This window comes from Solanum pennellii, chromosome 6 (genome assembly GCF_001406875.1).
Source record: "Solanum pennellii chromosome 6, SPENNV200".
Taxonomy (NCBI): domain Eukaryota; kingdom Viridiplantae; phylum Streptophyta; class Magnoliopsida; order Solanales; family Solanaceae; genus Solanum; species Solanum pennellii.
The window spans coordinates 49,734,943-49,756,978 of NC_028642.1; the positions used below are offsets into that span (position 1 = coordinate 49,734,943).

The 22,036-nt window shown below is 30.2% G+C and overlaps 2 protein-coding genes and 1 non-coding gene across 3 annotated transcripts; 2 read left to right on the forward strand and 1 right to left on the reverse strand.

The window, feature by feature from the left end:
- Positions 1 to 247: 247 nt before the first annotated feature.
- LOC107022400 (DUF724 domain-containing protein 6-like) lies at positions 248 to 1,181 on the reverse strand. Its single transcript, XM_015223022.2, has 2 exons — positions 1,069 to 1,181; positions 248 to 728 (listed from the first exon to the last, which is right to left on the reverse strand). Exons 1-2 carry the CDS (start codon positions 1,179 to 1,181, stop codon positions 248 to 250), a joined length of 594 nt encoding a protein of 197 aa, XP_015078508.2.
- Positions 1,182 to 1,197: 16 nt separating this feature from the next.
- LOC114077702 lies at positions 1,198 to 1,413 on the forward strand. Its single transcript, XR_003579075.1, has one exon. It is a non-coding gene; the product is annotated as a small nucleolar RNA U3 (small nucleolar RNA).
- Positions 1,414 to 15,027: 13,614 nt separating this feature from the next.
- LOC107023067 (beta-galactosidase-like) lies at positions 15,028 to 21,786 on the forward strand. The gene is made up of 19 exons (XM_015223614.2): positions 15,028 to 15,627; positions 15,729 to 15,824; positions 16,113 to 16,225; positions 16,323 to 16,389; positions 16,513 to 16,605; positions 16,738 to 16,881; positions 17,692 to 17,780; positions 17,888 to 17,993; positions 18,088 to 18,175; positions 18,538 to 18,656; positions 18,736 to 18,900; positions 19,061 to 19,233; positions 19,357 to 19,466; positions 19,753 to 19,862; positions 20,009 to 20,119; positions 20,200 to 20,310; positions 20,419 to 20,624; positions 20,701 to 21,037; positions 21,242 to 21,786. Exons 1-19 carry the CDS (start codon positions 15,454 to 15,456, stop codon positions 21,350 to 21,352), a joined length of 2,523 nt encoding a protein of 840 aa, XP_015079100.1. The 5' UTR covers positions 15,028 to 15,453; the 3' UTR covers positions 21,353 to 21,786.
- Positions 21,787 to 22,036: the final 250 nt, after the last annotated feature.

Sequence of the window (22,036 nt, forward strand, 5' to 3'; positions counted from 1 at the left end):
TATTGCTTAACGGTAAGATTGATAACTCTTTCTTACGTTTGGTGTAATCGTGTTTCGCTTTTGCTTTTGAAGATTAGTGAAAACGATTGAAAATCCTGTGAGACAGGTCGTGGTTTTACTCCCTTAAGCAAGGAGGTTTCCACGTAAAATCATTGTGTTGATTTTACTGCATTTAACTTTCTGGTATTTTTCTGAAGTGAAGTAAGGGACCTGGTCCATTACTTGTTAAGTTGAGGCACATATTCTATCAATATCTCAACACATGACGAGGGTATGCAATGTTATCTGCAGTTGTAGGGAAGTAGACATAGTACTCTTCTCCAATTTTCCCACTGATAAATCCAAACCACCATCCGTCGTTGGCAAACACATCAACCATATCATACAGACGGAATCCGTTTTCTGACATTGTTTTATCTTGATGAGGTGGAACAGGGCGGATCACTGCTGCACTGACCATCTCTTCCAGTGGCGCTGATTCATCATCAGTCAACAGTGTCTTGTACTTGATTTTATAATGATAAGCGCCAACGGGAGAAAGAATAGTTGCATCATAGTAAGAACCTATGAAGCCATATACTTGACTTGCCACTTCAACTTCATCGCCCTTTTGGAATAATTTTGTTATGTGTTGTCTCTTGAATGCTATTGATTTTATAAACTCTGAGAGCATTGTGTGGTGTTCCTCTGAATTCATTTCGGTCACTTTGATTGAATTGAATGAGAAACTATTGAGTCTTTGCAAGTGACTTTATAGGTAGAGAATTCTTGTTTCCTTCTGTAATTCGGAATGGGCTATTTTTCTTTTGGTTTTCCTTCAATGACTTGGAATTGGAAATTTTCAATTTTTATATTTTTGATTGGTTTATATCTTTTTTTTAATTTTTTTATTTCCTAATTTTTATTATGGAGTTCATGGCAACTGCTATGGAGTTTTTCCTACTTGGAATTGGAACGGTTTCTACGAAATTACCGTCCACACGTTAAAAAAAAAATTAATGCATAATTATTATTTTTTCTATAACAAATCAAAAACTGAAATCTGACATTAAATTTTATTACTTTTACTGCGCTTTAGCCTTAGAGATTGCGTATGTAGTCAGCGTAGCTGTGTCAGGGGCCAACATATTGTTCCCACATCGGTAATGCAACACATAAACTCTAACTTTATGAGGCTTCATACCAGTATTATATGACACGACCTTACTTGAACAGGATCTGTTCTATAGGCTCGTACCACTGAATCTTTGAATTCTAAAGAGACAGGATACCAAGTCTGGTTGATGAAGCATAGCCATGTGACTAGAGCGTGATTAACAGCCAACTGTAGTTTCTCGAGTTGCAGTGGCAGTAGATGATCGTTCTTAGACCTGATCTCAAGCCTAGGATGGTCTCATGGTTGTCTGACAGATTTCTATTTTTTTCGTTTTCCTTTTGAACGAAACCTGATTGGAACTTTGGGTCCTGATCTCAGGCCTAGGATGGTCTCATGGTTGTCTGATAAACTCCCATTCTTTTCGTTTTCCTTTTGAACGAGACCTGATTGGAACTTTGGATCTGTTTTTAAGTCTAAGATGTCTCACAGACTTTCTAATGTATCAAACGAAGAACAGAATGATTATCTTGACTTTATTTTGGCTAATTCAAGAGGCAGCCAGTCTATGGATATCGTCAATTTGAATCATGAAAGAGTCGTTGAAACTTAGCCTTAACTAAAATAAAAGAGAAATCGTGAATGATACTATCCGAGACCTGATTGGAACTTTGGGTCCTTTTCGTTTTCCCTTTGAACGAGACCTGATTGGAACTTTGGGTCTGTTTGCAAGTCTAAGATGTCTCACCGACTTTCTAATGTATCAAATGAAGAACAGAATGATTATCTTGACTTTATTTTGGCTAAACTTTGGGTCCTTTTCGTTTTCCTTTTGAACGAGACCTGATTGGAACTTTGGGTCTGTTTGCAAGTTTAAGATGTCTCACAGACTTTCTAATGTATCAAACGAAGAACATAATGATTATCTTGACTTTATTTTGGCTAATTCAAGAGGCAGCCAGCCTATGGATATCGTCAATTTGAATCATGAAAGAGTCGTTGAAACTTAGCCTTAACTAAAATAAAAGAGAAATCGTAAGTGATACTATCGTGTTGGTCAAGGTCAGTACTATAGCTAGTATGTACATAAGCTGTTTCTTCGAGGTGAACCAAAAGGACATAATAAGTGTCCCAACAGGTCCAAGTATAGAATTTTCAGCATCTACAAATGTTGAGAGGCTAGTCTATTTTCTCTTAGTATAGCCACTATAAAAAAGATGAGATGATTCTCGTATTTAGCAAAAGTTTACATGTGTATTCTGAACATTTAAAATGTATTTATAATCTTTACAACACTCTCTATATACGTCTCAGAGTCAAAAAGACTAGACGTAATAAACATAATACTCATACAGCACTTATCCAAAACCACAATGTTTTGAATTATTGGTGCAGATCTATCTAATCTACACCATTTCCAGTATCCTCTTCTTCAGCTATTTTCCTCTTCTTTTCTTCTTCCTCTACAAAATATCGATGTAGACAAGTCAAGAAAGATTCATAGTTGGGTAGCTGGAACAAAACTAACACATGAAACATATTGCCCCAAAATCAATAAAATCATATGCTTCAATCTTAAATTCATTATAAAAAGGGAAAAAGAATAGACCTTCAAAAACCTAGGTAACAGATCAAGATAAGATTAAAGCATTCCAGGTTAGATTCTCATGAAAACTATTCCATAATCTGCCAAAGCTGCATTCTTTTATAACCCGAGAAATCCGTTTGTGACCCGCTTTTTGGACCAATCACAACCTTCTAAACTCGGTGGATAATGAACCAGCCACTATACCCTTCTCCACTTAAATACCAGGCTTCACTTTGCATTGTGTGGGACTTGAACCTGCTACCTGAACCACAAATCCTCCACTTTTGCCACTCGAGCTAAGCCTTGGGGGCTGCCAAATGCATTTTCTTGATCAGGCTTTTGTTTTTAAGAAAATTGCACAAGGGAATAGCAATATTGTTGAAAGGCCCGCTTAAAGCCATAAATCTCACTCAGTCTAGGTTGAGCTAAAGAATGCATTTCTTTGGCTCTTCACCGATGGGCTCTGTCATTAAGAGCTCATAACTATGTATATATAATAATATAAAACAAAGTGATACATGCATTAACGATTAAGTAATTGCTATGACTAAAACGTCATAGATTAGGACTAGCAAAAAAATAGTATTTAAATGTACGGGAACTACATTCTTTAAAATATTTTTCTAGCTTGATTGACATGATTTGATGATATAACTTAACTACAATCTTTTCCATTCTTCTGTTTATTTTTTGTGTTAATAGTTTCACTTTCTTGCATTGAAGCTGATTTGCTGGGAATCCTTGCAGTTACTAAGGATTCTATCCAGCTTTCGCTTAGTACCCGGCTTGTTACTAAGATATTACTATCAATAAATTACTTTTATTCATAAAAAAAATTAAGCTATATAACTTGGAAACGATTAGCCTAGCACAATGGAGGTGAATCAACACAGGAAGTGTCATCAATATAGAGGTGAAAAAAGATCTCAGAATTAACATTAAACTTCAACCCTAACATGAAGTGGACTTGATGTAGAGGATTTTTTATGGTACTTATCATTGTTCAACCTAAAACTGGGAACCATCTTGCATAGACTATATTTTTACACCACAAAATATTATGCCAAAACTAGTCCCGAGTCAGTTATTCGTAAACTCAATTCGCCTGCTCTATTCATTAGTACACTACAACAACATATCCAATAAGATCTCATAAGTGGGGTCTTTAGAGGATGGGTGTACTATATTTATATACTAATTCTCAGAACGTGCGTTGCACGTTTGTCCCATACAATTATTATAAAGTTGAATTATTATATAGAAAATGTTGAACTTAAAATATTAGTTTTATCAATTTATATCTTATTAAATAAAATTCATAATAATCGAATATTACATTGACCATCAAGCAAGAAATATGGAAAAATTATAATATTAGTATAGCATCTAATAATATGAATATATCTATATGATTTATCCTTAATAATCTTTCTTTACGCTCCATATAGTAAGTACACAAATATGTATCTATTTAAAGAAACTATATCAATAAGGAAAGGATAAAAGAAAAAAACATACTCCATCCGTCCGGTATTGTTTGTCATTGTTTTCATTTTTAGAATCAAACTATAAAAACTTTGACTAACATTTTAAGATATATTTTTTCATCATATTAATATGCAAAAAATTGTAATTTATAGTACTTTTTATATAGTTTTAGAATATCTAATTTTTTTGTTTAAAATATCGAATTAATATGATCTAATTTAACTTTAAAAATTTGTCAAATTGACTTTCGAAAAGGGCAACATGACAAACAATTCCAGACGGATGGAATATTATAAAAGTACAATTAAAAATGAATATAATTTAGTAATTTTAGCACTTATAAAAATAGACTTATAACATTCATAATTTCATAAAAGATTAAATTAAAGAAGTATAAATGATAAAGAATACAAAAAAATTATTAATTTATATCTTACTGGTAATCGCCTTTGTCCTTAAGCTTTAAATTCACACTTTACAGTAATTTTGAGTTCAAAAGTTCACACTATACAAAATGTTAAAATCTAAAGAAAGAACTCTAATCCTCTTCACTTCTCTTTGTACCATACTTGTATAGTTATTTTCATATTGGTTATTATTGTTTCAATTTTGAGAGTGTTTAAAAAGTTACATTATTGTCTTGTCGCGTTAAAATATTAGAGAAGTCATATAGTATATGTATTATAAGCATTTCCTTATTGATTAAACTAAAAATTAAACAGTTAAAGATCAAAATCAATAAAAAAAATATCTTATTAACTTAACATGTTTAAAAATAAAAAAATTGATAATACATTAAAAACCAATTGATGCACACTCCTATTTGTACCATTATAGATAGAGATTCAATTGAACTCCTAATTTTTGTTGTGCTGCATATATAACATTTATTACAATTATAATAAATACTCCACTCTTAATAGATATGGACACATAATTTTAAATTTTATCTCTAAGAATGTTTTAAAAGTTTTTGGTAGTGATATTTTAATCTTTAACTTTTAACTAATGTTTTTTATGTCCATTAATAGATGAATATTTTTTATTTTACACGATAATTAAAAATTAAAAATGGGTTGATCAATTTTACTATTTTATCCTTTGTTCATATTAATTAGCCTCTTGGGAAAAAGTTGAATTTTCAAAATTTATTTAAACTTTCAACGGCCATAATAATTGTAGAGGTAAAATAAGAAAAAATTAATTAATTCTATCCTAATTTAGAGGGCGTGGATTGGCTTAAAGTTCACCTACATTTTAAGTCAGTTCTTTACCTCGAAAAGTGTTTGACAAATATTAAAGAATAACTTAAAACAAGTTAAAGAAGTTTTTGGTATGGTCTAAATAGACTTATAATAAGTTTAAAATAATTTTAAAAAAAGTTTTTTTTTTAATTATAAATTTTGTATTTGTATTAAAAATATATATATTTATACTTGAGCAATTATATTTTTCAAACCCCAAACTCTTAATATTATTTTAATCCTGATTGTATCACTAATTAAAAGGGTTATAAAAGAGAGGTATGTTCCAAGAAACTCCGCACAACCTTTAAAGCAATTTAGCAATTACATTAATTTTTAGTTTGAATGTGATTTTTCGAAAATTATAATTCCTAACTCTTAGACTGTTCCAATTTGACTAAGAAAATTCTATTTTTTTAAAAAATAACATTTTCTAAGTATGAGAATTGCATTAGAATCACTTTGGAATTTTGTTTGACATGCAATGCCATATTGATTTTTGGTTGATATGCAATATCATATGAATTTCTTAATCAATTAAGACTAAACTCAGACAAATTTTAAATACATAAAAATTAATATGATAAAACCTTGACTGATTTTTTTTGGTCGACATGCAATCTCATGTTGTTTTTGGTTGAAATACAATGTCATATGAATCTTTTGGTCAATTAAAACAAAACCTAGACTAATTTTGAATACATAGAAAAAAATTGAAAAATTCTAAATTGATAAGTCAATATTTTGAAGTATATTAGTGTTGCTTCGAGATATTTTTGAAAATATTGAAAAGTTAAATGTGATATTTATCTTGCTAAAAGAAATTTTAAAAGTTGAATCATTTTTTTGAAGTCATAGATTAGTAAAGTCGTAATTGATATGACAAGTTTGTATAGGTTGATTTTTAAAAATAAAAAAATTATATTATTCTTTTTAAAATTGAACTAGAGAATTGTTACCACATAAACGCAAAGGTGAGAGTATATATTATGTAGTATTATCTTTTTGTGTGAATTGGATGAGTTTAAAATGTCGCCAATCTGTTTAAAACATAAAGTTATGTCATAATCACTATTTGTATTGAATATTTTATGAAATCTAAAAACATTTTAAGATTTAAGGTATAATGATAACAATGCCACTGCATTCCTGGGCAATAGTAGCAGCTTCAAATTCGAATCAAAAGAAGATCTGTCAAGGATAACTTCTTGTTGGTGTATTATATCTCTATTAATGATTATCTGGTTGAAGATTTTTTAGCCATCAAAAGTACTTTAACAAAATCCTAAATCAATGAACTTTCAACAAAATAATTTGGTATAACTATTAAAAATTAAAAGAAAATAGTACCTATTAAAAATCAACTAAATAATGGAAAGAAACAAGTTTCGAATCTCAAAATTCAAATGTGTAGTACTCTATTTTCATACAAATAGTGATGATATGTGGACAGATTATTAGGACTCGTTAGGTCTAGTTTGAAGGAGTGGTGTATCTGAATATCAAAATTTGATAGAAAGTTATTAAATAGTGAAATAATAGGTGATTATTTGAAGAAATTTTATAAATAACAAAGAGATCAAACTTAAGCCTCCTTAGCTACAGTTTGCTTAATTACGCTTCACAACAATAACTTAATTTGCTATGAGTATTTTCTTTTGTATATTTTGCTTGTCAATATAGAAACAAGGTAAGTATATACAGGCTATGTATTTATATATTTAGGATTCTTAAGAACTTATTTAATCAACGTATCAACAAATCATATACAAATAACTAACATATACAAATTCTTAATTTATACAATTAGAAACCGAATTAAATAAGTTTTGAATATGACCCGCATAAATATGGTTATAAGTCAGTGACAAAACGTAATTTCTTTAAACTATAGCTATATTAAATAATTAAAGATTATATATTTGGTTAGTCACATAATATTTCCTTGTTTAAAAGTATAGATTGGATTAAACTAGAAGATATGAATATTTGTGTAATTATATAGTTTTTCCTAAATACAAACCCAATCCGACTCATCTTTCTTATCTCCAATAAAGCCTAAGAGGCCCACTTATTCAATAGCTCAACAGGCCATCACTAAGATGATAACTGCTGCTTACCTTCTAGCTCAACAAATAATCTTGGGCAACTTTCACGTATATCAAATATAAAATTTATATTTGTATGCTATATTAAAATTTACACAATTGCGCATCATAACAAACATATAAATGTATAATTTGATATACATATACAATTGAAGCGAATTGTATAAAACGAAGTGTATAAAACAAGAAAGAGAAAGAGACTTGGACATAGAATTGTATAAAACAAAGTATATAAAACGAATTGTATAATTATAACTGTATAGGATATTATATACAATTTGAATTTGCATAAAACGAGAAAGGGAGAAAGGCAAAAGCGGACTTTGGCAGGGAATATACAATTGAATCGAATTGTATAAAACGAGTAAGAGAGAAATTATATACAGTTTGAATTTGTTTAAAACGAAAAAGAGAGAAAGAAAAAAGAGACTTGGGCAGGGAAGTACTTTTATTGTATAATTATGAGTGTATAAGATGGATATATATGTATTTGCATGTGTATATACAATTTTCTCTCGCTTTATACAATTAGAAACACAATTTATACAATTATATTGTATAAAGCGAGAGCGGTGAGCGAAGGAAGAGAGAGAGAGAGAGAGAGAGTAGCGAGTGAGAATATGAAGGAGAGAGGGACTGACAAACAGTCTGCTATGAAACACAAATAAATCAAATGTTAGCTATTATATTTATTTTATATTATTAGTTTGTCATTCCATACAATTATCTCAATAATCTATGTAGCATAAACAAATGCACTGGACCTTCATATTAGTAGCCATAGAGACACAGTTTACGGGTGTCATATTAGTGGCATAAAATAAGGAAAAATTATTTGGATTAATACCTTTTAATAAATAATTATTTATTTTAGCGATATTTTTTATTTATCACCATTTATAACAATACTATGTTAAATCTGAAATATGTGTTACAAAGTGAATTATGTATGCAATAAATATGTATTATAACTGTTTGTAAAATATATTATGTTTGTTTTGTAAGAAATTGACACATTGTATTATAAGTGTATTAAAATATGTGATAAATGTATTAATCATCAATAAAATTTGTATAAGAGAATATGTGAATAATAAATTGTTCTTTGTAATATGTATTAAAATTGCATTATAAATATATTAAAAGTGATCACGTGAAAAAAAATTATTGTTATAAATGATAAATATTTTCTTAATATAATATATTTATATAAGTTTCTCAAAAATATAAAGTGATGGGGTAATTTATATTGCATTTTGATGAATCAAATTAGAAAATCAGTTGATTTTTTTTAAAGAAGTGATTATATTACTATGTTCATAATTTATACCGTTGAAACATTAAAGCATGAAAGTAACAGTTCAACAAGAGCCGGTGCTTTTATTCAATTAAAAATGTTTAATGGCATGCACATGTGCCCAACGTTGCATCATCTCTTTGTTGAATTATTTGACCCAATCAATTACACAACAAATTAAATCATCTATAGATTTTATTTTATTTTTGGAGGCTAACAAACACATAATTAAATTCAATCTAGATCTAATGATTATTTTTTTAAATAGTATTCCATGTGGGGGTTTTGCCAAGAAGATACAAAGAAAATTGTGTGAATTAAGTATCATTGTAGTCACTAAGATTTTGTAGCATACTTCTTATAATTTTGTGTATAAATATATACTGTTTCAATAAAATACGGTAGTTTGATAGGTGATAAATACGCGAGTCGCGACGTCAATGATCTTCTTTCAAATAAAGATAACATTCATTTTTCTTTAGGATATATATATATATATTGATTAGCTGATGGATTGGGGTAATGTTAGTATTTTGTCTAAGGGTGTGTTTGGTATGAAAGAAAATGTTTTCCATGGAAAATGTTTTCCTAGAAAATGTTTTCCTGGAAAACAAGTAGATTTTGGACTTATTTTCTCATGTTTGGTTGGTGAATAGAAAATATTTTCCGGAAATGATTTTTAGTGTTTGATTTATGAATGAAAAATGTTTTTGAGAAACATCTTTTATTTTTACTAGAGTAGAAAATAATTTATGAAATTGAAAATATTTTTTTAAAATTGATGTTTTTCCCAAAAAAAATGTAATTTAAAATTAGAGGAAAGTTTTGGAAAATGTTTTCCTTGATTTTTGAAGGGAAGTCATTTTCCTTAATTTTGAGGAAAATGAGTTGATTTGAAAAACATTTTCCAAATCTTTTGCCCCAACCAAACATGAGAAAATTGGAAAACATTTTCCTTCATACCAAACACACTCTAAGTCTTTGACATTTGTACGTTATTTTAGACCTTATGTGTTTTATTTATAAAAATAAGAAAAAATGGAGATAAATTTAGCCTTAATAATCTTTTTGTGTTAGTTTTTCTTTCTTTTGGGTTTCTAGGTGGGATTTTTATTATATGTATATATCAAGTAATCAATCAAATGTCTATTAAACAAACATGTGATTTTGTTTCCAGTTGTTTTTAGCTAACCCTAAATTATTTGAATGTCCTACAAATTCGAGTTATTGTATATTTTTATTATTATTATTTTGGTTTTATTTATGCGGTGTCCATTGCATTTATTTCGAAGTGTATAAGTTTTGCTATTTTTCAATTTATATTTGGTGCAGTTTTCATTGCTACAACAATATATCCCCCTATATGACATGATTTAGTTTCCTGATGCTTTTTTAATAAGTGTTCCTGTTAAAATAATCAAATTTTGTTAAATATATATTGGAGCTTACTTTTTTGGAAAACTAATTAAGAGAGCAAAAAAAAAAAAAATTGATATCAAGAACTAATTGAACTTTTTCTCTAACATAAAAATTAATTGCAAAAAAAAAAAAAAAAAAAAGTAAACCATCACATATCTGTCAGCTTCTTATAATTTTGACTATCCATTATTTCATTTATTCAATCTAAGCTATCACTCATTTTATACTACATAACATATTATCTCACTGTTAAGTTGATCTATACACTTTATATTGTTGATTGAGAATAAATATATGGCCAATTCAATATTGAGGTACGTTTTGATATAAAAAAGTGATCATTTAAAGAGGTAAAAGAATAATAAACAGTTGAGTTACTAATCTCTTAAAAAAATGGTAAAGTTTTGACCATTAAACTTTCTAATATAAGGAATCTGTTTTTTTTCTTTTTGTTTAGCTAGTGTGGTTTTTCACTGGATCTAATAGGGATTAATTCACTCGTTCGGTCGGCATGGTATATTACGATATGATATTTGACAGTTTTGATATCATAATTTTAATATTCAATTTTTTAAATGTTACAGTATAATGAATCGATAATTATAATTTATTTAACTTCGATTAATTTATTATCCCTATATTTAAAAGATGTAACATAAAATACAGTTTTTTTTTCAAAGAACCATTTCTTGTATTTAAATTATAAACAAAATCTTGAACAATTTTCTCCTGGAATTTACTGTGCCAGACAATGTAAAAAACAAAGTTAATAATTCAAAGTTAATGAAACAGCTGTCCATAAAAGCGGCCAAGTCCCTTAGTCTAATGAGAGGACCACAATGGCTGATTCCATCTCTCAATTAGTTCACTAAATTTACATTTTTCAATGGGAATTAAACGTCGATCTTCTTAATTATTGAAATATATGCAAAAAGACTGCCCCCTTAGCTTTAAATTAAAATAAATGATGTGTTAAAGTTTGCGCACACACTATAAAAAAGAACTGATTTTTAATGACGTAAAATTTCATGTCTTAAAATAAAGACAATGTTGATTAAACAATATTTCTTACTTATGTAAAACATCATTTACTTTAAAATAAAATAAATAAATAAAATTATAATTTATTTTAAAACGAAAGAAGTGAAAGTAAAAAGTACAAATAAATTAAAATCATGTTCTAAATTTTGAGACATGTACATTGGGTAGCTCTCAATAACTCATAATTCTGAATTTCTGATAGAGTGGCGATGCATAGGAGATAATTTGAAATTTTATCGTAAATTTTCTTTTTTTATTAACATTTTAATCAACAGAAGAATTTAATTTTTTTCATTTTTATTTGCTCCTTATGAAAATTTTGAATTCTCCGTACCGAACATATTCTAATTTGAAAAATCATAATAACGTTTTTTGGATCAATTAATTAATAAGTCGACTTGTTCTCGGCCGAAGCTACATGAAAGTAATTTTAATTCTCATGATCCTATCAATAACGGATACTACAATAATAACAATAGTTTTATTAGTATTATTAATTTAGTTTTAATTATTCTCAAATTGATCAATTGCAGAGATATTAGATATATATTAAAAAGAAAAAAAAGGAATTTAATTGAACTTTTAGAACATAATGCATCATAAGGTAATCTGGTTGTGTTTGAATTCAAATGGGATAATACTAGATTAATTAATTGATGTGTTTGAATTCAAAATGATAGCTAATGTACTACGTCAAATATATGTATTATAAAAATAATTATGACAGTAAAATTCCATGAGAAGCTGGTTATTAGGAGGTTCCTAATTCCATATAATAAATAATGCACGTACTTCCCCATAACTAGCTTGACATAAAATTATTGCTTCTGCTTTTGTTTTAAAATAAGTTTGATTTTATTTTATTTCATATTTCATTGAAAAGAAAATTAATATAGGATATAGAAACTAATAAGCGATATCTATTTACAAATTTTGTTGAGAATTGAGCATATTAAAAAGTAATATTTTTTTAATATAATATATTCTTAAAAATAGTTACTCCATTCGTTTTAATTTTTTTGTTTGGTTTTAAATTATAAGAAATTTTAGAAAGTAAAATAAATTTTGAAACTTGTGATCTTAAATTTAAAATATGTGAAAGATACCGAGTATTACATAATCTTACGATTATAAATTACGTGAAAAATTAAAATTAAAAAATTATTAAAAAAGAAAAAAGATTTTTTTTAGACTGATTAATTAAAAAACAAACAAAATGGACCAAAAGATAAATTTCTAAAATGACTAATTATTTTGAGATTTTTTTTTCTAAAACAAGGACGTTGTATAAGTGAAAGGGGAACAATTCACCTGAAAGATGGAAGAATTATTTAATTTCACATTAAACTTTCTCCATGTACTCCTTTCCGTCCAGAATTGTTTGTCATGTTACGTTTATCGAAAATCAATTTGACTAATTTTTAAAGGTAAATTAAATTACATTAATTCGATATTTTAAACAAAAAAATTAGATATTCTAAAACTAAATAAAAAGTACTATAAATTATAATTTTTTTACATATTAATATGATGAAAAAAATACATCTTAAAATATTAGTCAAATTTTTTATAATTTGACTCTAAAAATAGAAACCATGACAAACAATATCAGACGGAGGGAATATAATTGTTGCCAATTAAGGACTATAATTAATAGGTGAGCGTTTCAATATTTTTACAAAATCAAATACAAATTGGAAGTTTCTAAACAAAATTTTCAGACTGTCAAAATATTTGTATCTCTTTAAGAAAAAAAAAAGGGAAAATGGTCTGACATATCTCTTAACTTTGTCATTTAGAGCTGATATACCCCTTGTTATGAAAGTGACTCATATATACCCTTACTTGTAAACAAATGGCTCACATATACCCTTTTTCTCTAACGGAAATGAAAAAAAAATTAATTTTAATCTAAATTTTTATTATTTTTTTCTAAAAAATATAATTCCATATGAATAAATTTAATCCTCGTCAAACATATTTTTTTTGACTTTTTTTTTGTTTCAATGACTAATTTATAATTATTATTTTGATAATCAAATTTATTTATGTTTCACTAATATTCTTGTAAAACCTATTGTAGATGACCAAATTTTTTCTTCGAATACGAAATTAAATTACAATACACACAAAAAAATAGTTTAATTTTTTTTCTTTAAACTAAGGAATGAAAGGAAAAAATAAAATAAGAATAAGAAACTCAAATAATTATAATAAAAGAAGTCAAAAAATAATTTATGTATGAAAAAAATTAAAATATACCTTGAACTTTGATAGAAGAATCATATATACCCCTAAATAATTTTTAAAAAAAAATTAGAAGTAATAATTATAAATTTAAAACTAATCTTTTAACTTCCGTTAAATGAAGGGTATATGTGAGTCATTTTGTAACGGCAGGGGTATATGTGAGCCGTTTGTATAACGGTAAGGGCATATATGAGCCAGTTTTATAACGAGGGTATATCAGCTCTAAATGACAAAGTTGAGGGGTATATAAGACCCTTTTCACAAAAAAAAAAAGTAGAGAAGATTCATTTTTGTTTAAAATATAAAAATCGAGACAACACGCCACCTTATTTTATTAGACTATTTATTTAGTTAATGATTCATTTATTTGTATAATTTTTTCTTTTTTAGCCAAATCATGCACACGACAGGCCAATTAACAAAAGTACATCGTCATTTTCTAGGAGAATTTTATCATATGCTTTATTTAGGACGTGAAAAACACGATCCAATTAAATGGAAACATTTATATGGAGACAATTGGACGTGCGTTGTAAGCGCGTGAGAATGTGATCAATAACTACAAGGCAAGGAACAGTTGAGAATCTTTGTAAATTTGCTTGAAACACCGTGCTATATTATCCTCGTTAGTTTGATTTCTCGAGTCAAAATTTTCGATTGAATTAGACACGTATGATATGATAAAAAAGGGAAAATATTTATGGTTGAAGTCGTTTTCTCATGAAAGTATAAAAATAATTTTTCATAAATAATATTTTATGTTGATTATATTTTTTTCAATATTCAACATAATACTTTATATTCATCTTATCTCCTAACTTCCACCCTTACCATTGCACCAACCGTATCCCCTTTCGGTATTTGTTAAAATTATATATAAATAATTTTATATAATAATTTTTGTTTGCTTATTGAACACAAAAATCAAGTAAACAAAATTCTGTTTTCTTGATTATATCCTTCCTGACTTTGTTACCTAAACACTTATTTTATGCAATCTTCTGATTTAACAATATTCAAATTTAGAATCTTAGTTGCTCCTTGTTTAAGGTTTTCTAGAATGGCAAAAAAATAATAAGTTAACATCAATCTAATAAAATTTATTCAAGCGATACTTTTCACTTTACCAACTAATTATCAAAAATATATTTCAAAAAATTACCAAGATACATTTTTTTGTATCATAAAAAAATTAACCCTGTTTACCTATTAGTATTTGCCAAAGTTGTGAGCAGAGTAAACTTTCAGTTGATTAAAGTAATACCCTATAATTTTCTGTTTTCCACATACATCATAATTCAGATCTATAATTAATTTTTACAGTTGGATGAACTTTATGAAAAGCTTAAGAAACGCCAAAAGAGGGGACCCATAATTCTTGTACCACTTTGAAATTAATACCTAATCGTTAATTTGCTTAGATTTTTAAAATCAAACTATTATTTTAATTTTAAATCAGCTAACTATTTAAAAACTTGTATACACAATGCAAATCAATTTTAATATTTCTGTTACACTTACTTAGACGATTCTGTAGCATGCGAGTTAGATTTAGTTGGGTTTTAGTATAAAAAACAAAACCTATCTTAAAAATAGAACAGTAATTGAGGTGTTTAAAAGCAGCTGCAAAAGCACCATTTTTTTCCGCAAAAGTCTGAGTTCTCAAATCTGTTTAACAAAAAAGTAACGGAATTTATAAAAGAGAAAAACAAAATTTTCAGGTTAAAAACACAGCTGTTTTCCCTTCCCGCTCCTTGATGTTCTTATTTCTGTCTTCACATTTGCTAGTTGAAGAATAAAGTAGCAAACAGGGAATTAAAGAGAAGGGATAAGGTGGGTGGGAGAGAGGGGGATAAAAATCCCTTCTTTTTCGTCGTAAAGGTACAATCTTGAGACTTGAAGTTGAGTTCTTGATTCTAAAGAAAATGGCATTAAGGCTAGTAAGGTTGAATGTGTTGTTGATGCTGTTAGCATCATTGGGTTCATGGGTTTTATCTGGAATGTGTTCTGTGTCATATGACCGTAATGCTATTATTGTGAATGGTCAAAGGAGAATTCTTGTTTCTGGATCTATTCACTACCCAAGAAGCACTCCTGAGGTATGTTATTGTGAAATGTACTTCAATGTTGGTTATTAAAGTTCTGTTCTTTTGGGCAAAATGAGTTGTTTTCTTGATTTTTTGTTTTTGGTGTTGTATAGATGTGGCCGGATCTTATTCAGAAGGCGAAAGAAGGAGGGGTGGATGTGATTCAGACTTATGTTTTCTGGAATGGACATGAGCCTGAACAAGGCAAAGTGAGTAAAAGTTTAGACCTTTGCTCATAATTTTCATAAATTTACTGATGTTCAATATTGTAAGTAAAAGTTGAGACAAGGGTCTATTGGGAATAGTATCTCTACCTCCTTCCCACACCCCACTTGTGGAATTTCACTGACTATGTTGTTGTTGTGAGTTAAAGTTGAGACCTTTGATGATAATTTTCATAAATTTACTGATATATCAAGTGTGAGTGAAAAATTGAGACCTTTGTGATAATTTTCATGATATACTGATATTCAATTGCTTATGTTATTCTTTTACAGTATTACTTTGAAGAGAGGTATGATCTAGTGAAGTTCATTAAGATAGTGCATCAAGCAGGTCTTTATGTGCATCTCAGGATTGGGCCTTATGCTTGTGCTGAATGGAATTTTGGGTAATGGCTCAAATTTCTTATCCTATCTGCTAAAAATGTGAAACTCATTTCGGAATGAAGTTAAATTCTTGCTTTGTTTTACCTGTTTCAATTTTAGGGGTTTTCCTGTTTGGTTGAAGTATGTTCCAGGCATCAGTTTCAGAACAGATAATGCACCTTTCAAGGTTAGATAACAAAAAAAGAAGAAAAAGAAAGAATCTTTATGGCATTACTTCTAAACTGGTATTACTTTAACTGTCATTTTTTTTCTTCTAATTTTGGTTGTTATCCTTTTCTCGTTGATGAAGTCTGCAATGCAAAAGTTCACTACCAAGATTGTTAATATGATGAAAGCGGAACGGCTGTATGAATCTCAGGGTGGCCCTATAATACTATCCCAGGTTGCTTAAATGTTTCCAATTTTTCCTAATTCTAGTACAGTTTGTAGGACAAAAACTATGTTTTTTTGTTCCCTAAGCTTAAAATGTGAGGTAAATTGCTGAAAGTTCCAATCTTGATAACTTATTTGACAGATTGAGAATGAATATGGGCCAATTGAGAAGAGACTGGGTGAACCAGGTAAATCTTACTTAGACTGGGCAGCAAAAATGGCTTTGGATCTTGGTACTGGTGTACCTTGGGTCATGTGCAAGCAAGATGATGCTCCAGATCCTGTTGTAAGTTTTGCCCCTATATCACCAACTCATTTATTTTGCTCTTTCCTGTTGTCTTTTTTCAAATCTTCCATAAAAAAAAATTCAACATCAAGAATTGAGTGAATACATTAATTCCTGCACATGGGGTGTTTTTTTTGTTCACAAAATCATGTCTGTTCTCTTGTCGTTTCATCAAATTTCAATGAATTTTGTCACTATTTGAATCACCGACTTGAGACCATGTTAGTTTGTCTTCTAATATAATATGAACACACACCTCTTCTAACAGTCTGCTCAGATTTCCATTTTATTTACATTGTAAAAATACTTGAGGAGTAAATTCTATTACCAATTTGTTTTGTTATTTTTACAGTAAAATATAACTTCTGTTCTGCATTTAATTACTCTCCGTTTCAATTTGTTTGTCTAATTTTAATCATGCCATGTAAAATGCTAGAATTAAACAATTACCAAAAAAAAGAAAGAGACATTCTTTTGAAACGGATTAAAAAGAGGAAAGTAGGACAAAAGTATTAAAATGGAGGAGATAGTAGATTACAATGAATGAAGAAAGTTGAGGCAGAGCAAATGCATGTAGTTTTTTTAATCTGAATTTTGATATCTAAATCTATTTTTGATGTTCATAAGAAAGTACTCTAAATCACTAAATTTTTTTTTTTTAAAAAAAGGAAAGTTGTTGAGGAGATCATGGTCAAAAGAATTTTTTTGGATCAATTTTAACAGTGCCATTCTTTTATTAAGTAATTAGTACTATTTGTAATATTTCTTCCTTTATTATCTTACTCCAATGTATCTATTCACCTTGTTTAGATAAACACTTGCAATGGTTTCTACTGTGACTACTTCTCACCAAATAAGGCTTATAAACCCAAGATATGGACTGAAGCCTGGACTGCCTGGTAAATTTACAAATACATCTTTAAGAAGAAAAAAATGATTAGTTTATTATTTTACATAAACAACAGTACATGGTGGGATAATTTTCTTATTTGAATAATTTTCTCAGGTTCACTGAATTTGGAGGTCCAATTCCTTATCGTCCTGTTGAGGACTTGGCGTTTGGGGTTGCTAAATTTATACAGAATGGGGGGTCATTCATCAATTACTACATGGTATATGGAGTGATTTTAAAATTTTCAAGAGCTATTATAGCTTCTGAATCAAAGAAAATTGTTTTATGATGTTTCATTTTTTTTTTTGGCTCAGTATCATGGAGGAACAAACTTTGGCAGGACTGCTGGTGGCCCATTTATTGCTACTAGTTATGATTATGATGCACCACTTGATGAATTTGGTATGCACTTCTCCTTTAATATTGAGTTTGGGAGTAAATATAGTCATGCAAGGATGATAAGCATCAAATCATATGTTATATAATTGTAAATTGCTTATATTTGAATTGTTTTCGATGAAACTACTTTTACTTGAGCTGAGGGTTTGCTGGAAACAACCTCTCTACCTCCCAAGGTAGAGGTAAGGTCAGGTACACTCTACCCTCTTCAGGCTCCACTAGTGAGATCACACAAAGTATGTTGTTGTATCTAAGTCAACTCTTTTTTGTTTGTTTGTTTGGTCCTTCCCTTTTCTTTTTTCCAACATTTTGATTATGCTGCTTTCTATGACGAATCATCCCTATCATTTCCTTTTGATCTTTAGGATTATTACGGCAACCTAAGTGGGGTCATCTGAAAGATCTGCATAGAGCAATAAAGCTTTGTGAACCAGCTTTAGTATCTGGAGATCCAACTGTGACATCCCTTGGAAACTTTCAACAAGTAAGATTTGTTGCAATTCCTGAACAGTCTACGTATATGACTAAATCTGAAGTGAAACTGACTGCACTTTCTTCTACAGGCTCATGTTTTTACGTCAAAGTCTGGAGTGTGTGCTGCATTCCTTGCAAACTACAACCAACATTCCTTTGCTACAGTCCCCTTTGGGAACAGGCATTATAACTTGCCACCTTGGTCTATCAGCATTCTACCTGACTGCAAGAACACAGTTTATAATACTGCAAGGGTGAGAACTAGATTTTCTCCATTAAGCATTTGTACAGTTTGATGCATAGCAATGAAATTGTATACCGAAGTCTAAATAAACATTAATGACATATGAAATAGAGAATACCTTAACTCCTATGCATACTGCGACTAACAACTCTTTTTAATTCCATGTGAAGGTTGGTGCTCAAAGTGCTCTGATGAAGATGACTCCAGCAATTAGAGGATTTTCTTGGCAGTCATACAATGACGAGCCATCATCTTATGAAGACAGTACTTTCACGGTTGTTGGGTTACTGGAGCAGATAAATACCACAAGAGACGTGTCTGATTATCTGTGGTATATGACTGAGTAAGTGCTTGTGTAACTTGTTAATTTATGATTGCTGCTTCGCATGTCAAAGTAAGAAAATTAATAACAATTCAATTACTTTAGCTTCAACACAAATTTATGATCATTTATGTCTATCTTCAGTGTCAAGATTGATCCAAGTGAAGGGTTCTTGAGAAGCGGACAATGGCCATGGCTTAAAGTCTCTTCAGCTGGTCCTGCTTTGCATGTTTTTGTGAATGGTCAATTAGCAGGTAAATCACATGGTCTCTTGATTTTCATGAGCTTTACACTTGCATCTTTAGTTCTGCACGGAACCTTCAAACAATATCTTTAAGGAAACACGAAAAAAGATGAAACACTATTACATTTCTGTTTGGTTTATGCGGATTGAAAAAAATCTGTTTGCAATAAAATTCTTCTATAATCGTAAAGTGGAGAACTATTTGGTGTCATCAGGAACCCAAACCCCCAAGCAACTAAATAATTTATATGATAATAAATATGTCTTGATCGGTTAATTATTTTTTTTTTCTGCAGGAACTGTATATGGAAGTTTAAAAAGGCAGAAAATTACTTTCAATAAAGCAGTAAATCTAAGAGCTGGTATAAACAAGATTTCTCTGCTAAGCATTGCTGTTGGTCTTCCGGTTTGTCTTCTCCCACCTTCCCAATCTTTCTCTATTGTCGTCCATATATGTACATCCACACACAGAGAACTTATTTTCACGGTCACACTTTGGTACTTTGAATACACATATTCATTTGGTTTGGTTCTACTTGTGCTTGTGCTCAGAATATTGGCCCACATTTTGAGACATGGAATACTGGTGTTCTTGGGCCAGTTTCACTCAGTGGTCTTAACGAGGGGAAAAGAGATTTAGCATGGCAGAAATGGTCTTACAAGGTTTGTTTATTAAAATGTTCGACAAAAAATGTGGTTGCTTTGACTACCAAATCATCTTACATTTTAACTTTCTTGACCAGGTTGGTCTAAAAGGAGAAGCCTTGAATCTTCATTCGCTCAGTGGCAGCTCATCTGTTGAGTGGGTTGAGGGCTCTTTGGTGACTCAAAGACAGCCTCTCACATGGTTCAAGGTGCATAACTAATGAATATTTAGTTATCTTAAGTTCTGTGCATTAGAGTAAGCTGTATGGTGAAGCGATTTTCATATCAAGCATTAAATCATTTTGGTGTGTTTCCAGACTACTTTCAATGCTCCAGCTGGAAATGAGCCTTTGGCTTTAGATATGAATACCATGGGCAAAGGTCAAATGTGGATAAATGGACAAAGCCTTGGACGTTACTGGCCTGGATATAAATCATCTGGTACTTGCAGTGCCTGTAACTATGCAGGCTACTTTAATGAGAACAAGTGCTTAAGTAACTGTGGAGAGGCCTCACAGAGATGGTAAGTAATGACAAACCTTGCGGAATTTTCCTCTGATGTTACAAGAAGCTACGATTAACTGAGAATCATGATTTAGGTATCACGTGCCACGTTCTTGGCTGCATCCTACTGGAAACTTGTTAGTTGTATTTGAGGAATGGGGAGGAGATCCCAACGCAATCTCTTTGGTCAAGAGAGAATTAGCAAGTGTCTGTGCAGATATAAATGAATGGCAACCACAGTTGGTGAATTATAAGATGCAAGCATCTGGGGAAGTTGACAGGCCACTCAGGCCTAAAGCACACCTCCGTTGTGCTCCTGGTCAAAAGATTACGTCAATCAAATTTGCTAGCTTTGGAACACCAGTGGGGGTCTGTGGAAGCTTCAGTGAAGGAAGCTGTCACGCCCACCACTCATACGATGCCTTTGAAAAGGTACTAAACTTGGTATACATGCCAGTTTCTTTTATACTCCTTTCAAAAATGATGCATTATACTCTTGGACCTAATCACACCAAGTTCTGTTAAAAATCACTCTGACCTGTTTCCTCTCATTTATATAAACAGAACCTATTGAAGGATGTTTAATTTTTCTAATTGAATTAATTGTATTTTTCTTTTGTTTTCCACTTTTCGCAGTACTGCATTGGGCAAGAGTCGTGTTCAGTACCTGTGACACCAGAAATTTTTGGTGGTGATCCATGTCCAGGTGTTATGAAGAAACTCTCAGTTGAAGCTCTCTGCAGTTGATGACACTGAGGACAAGCAAACAAGGAAGGTGTTAGCTAGTTACTATTATATACACCAGCAATATTTCAAGTATTCTTTTCTAATCCAAGAATCACCACAATCATTCTTTGGCTTCACCACGGGTGAAGTTGTACAGATATGCAACACACCCTTTGTGTATTAGCTCATATCAATTGGATAAGAAACTGGTGACAGGTTCTGTATATTATGTAAGTTACCGTACTACTTATAACATTGGTGTTCACTGTTCACCTTGGTTGAAGTGCACATCTACATGGTTCTTGATGAGGCCATCTACTGTGTGCAGATACCTTTAGTGGTAGTATCTAAAAAGCCTTCTGTCTTTGAGGAATTTCAACATTGTAATATCTACATAAGAAACAATCATCCATTGCTTTCCACTTTATAGACATGTTCTTGTGAAATTGCAATAACATCGAGCTCTCTGGCAGTTGGACAGCAGCCAAACAGCCAAACATCTATAGTTTGCTAATGACAAAGTGGTAACAGACAATCTTCTTTTTTTCCCTTCCCCCCTCTTTCCACATAAAAATGACAGGCCCATACCCTTTTAACACTTGTACTTATCATAGTTTCACACCTATGCACCAGTGTATCTATAGGTCGATGTAGAACATGTAACCATCTCAAGCGACCTTGTATTTTATCCTCTACGTGTGCTAC

Excerpts from the sequence above, each read along its gene's own strand:
- LOC107022400 (XM_015223022.2), bottom strand. The coding sequence starts at position 1,181 with ATGAAGCCTCATAAAGTTAGAGTTTATGTGTTGCATTACCGATGTGGG. Across the intron at positions 729-1,068 it reads ATCTCTAAGGCTAAAGCGCA|TTTCTCATTCAATTCAATCA; the intron begins GTAAAAGTAATA and ends AAGACTCAATAG.
- LOC107023067 (XM_015223614.2), top strand. The coding sequence starts at position 15,454 with ATGGCATTAAGGCTAGTAAGGTTGAATGTGTTGTTGATGCTGTTAGCA. Across the intron at positions 20,311-20,418 it reads AGCCTCTCACATGGTTCAAG|ACTACTTTCAATGCTCCAGC; the intron begins GTGCATAACTAA and ends GTGTGTTTCCAG. Across the intron at positions 20,625-20,700 it reads GGAGAGGCCTCACAGAGATG|GTATCACGTGCCACGTTCTT; the intron begins GTAAGTAATGAC and ends ATCATGATTTAG.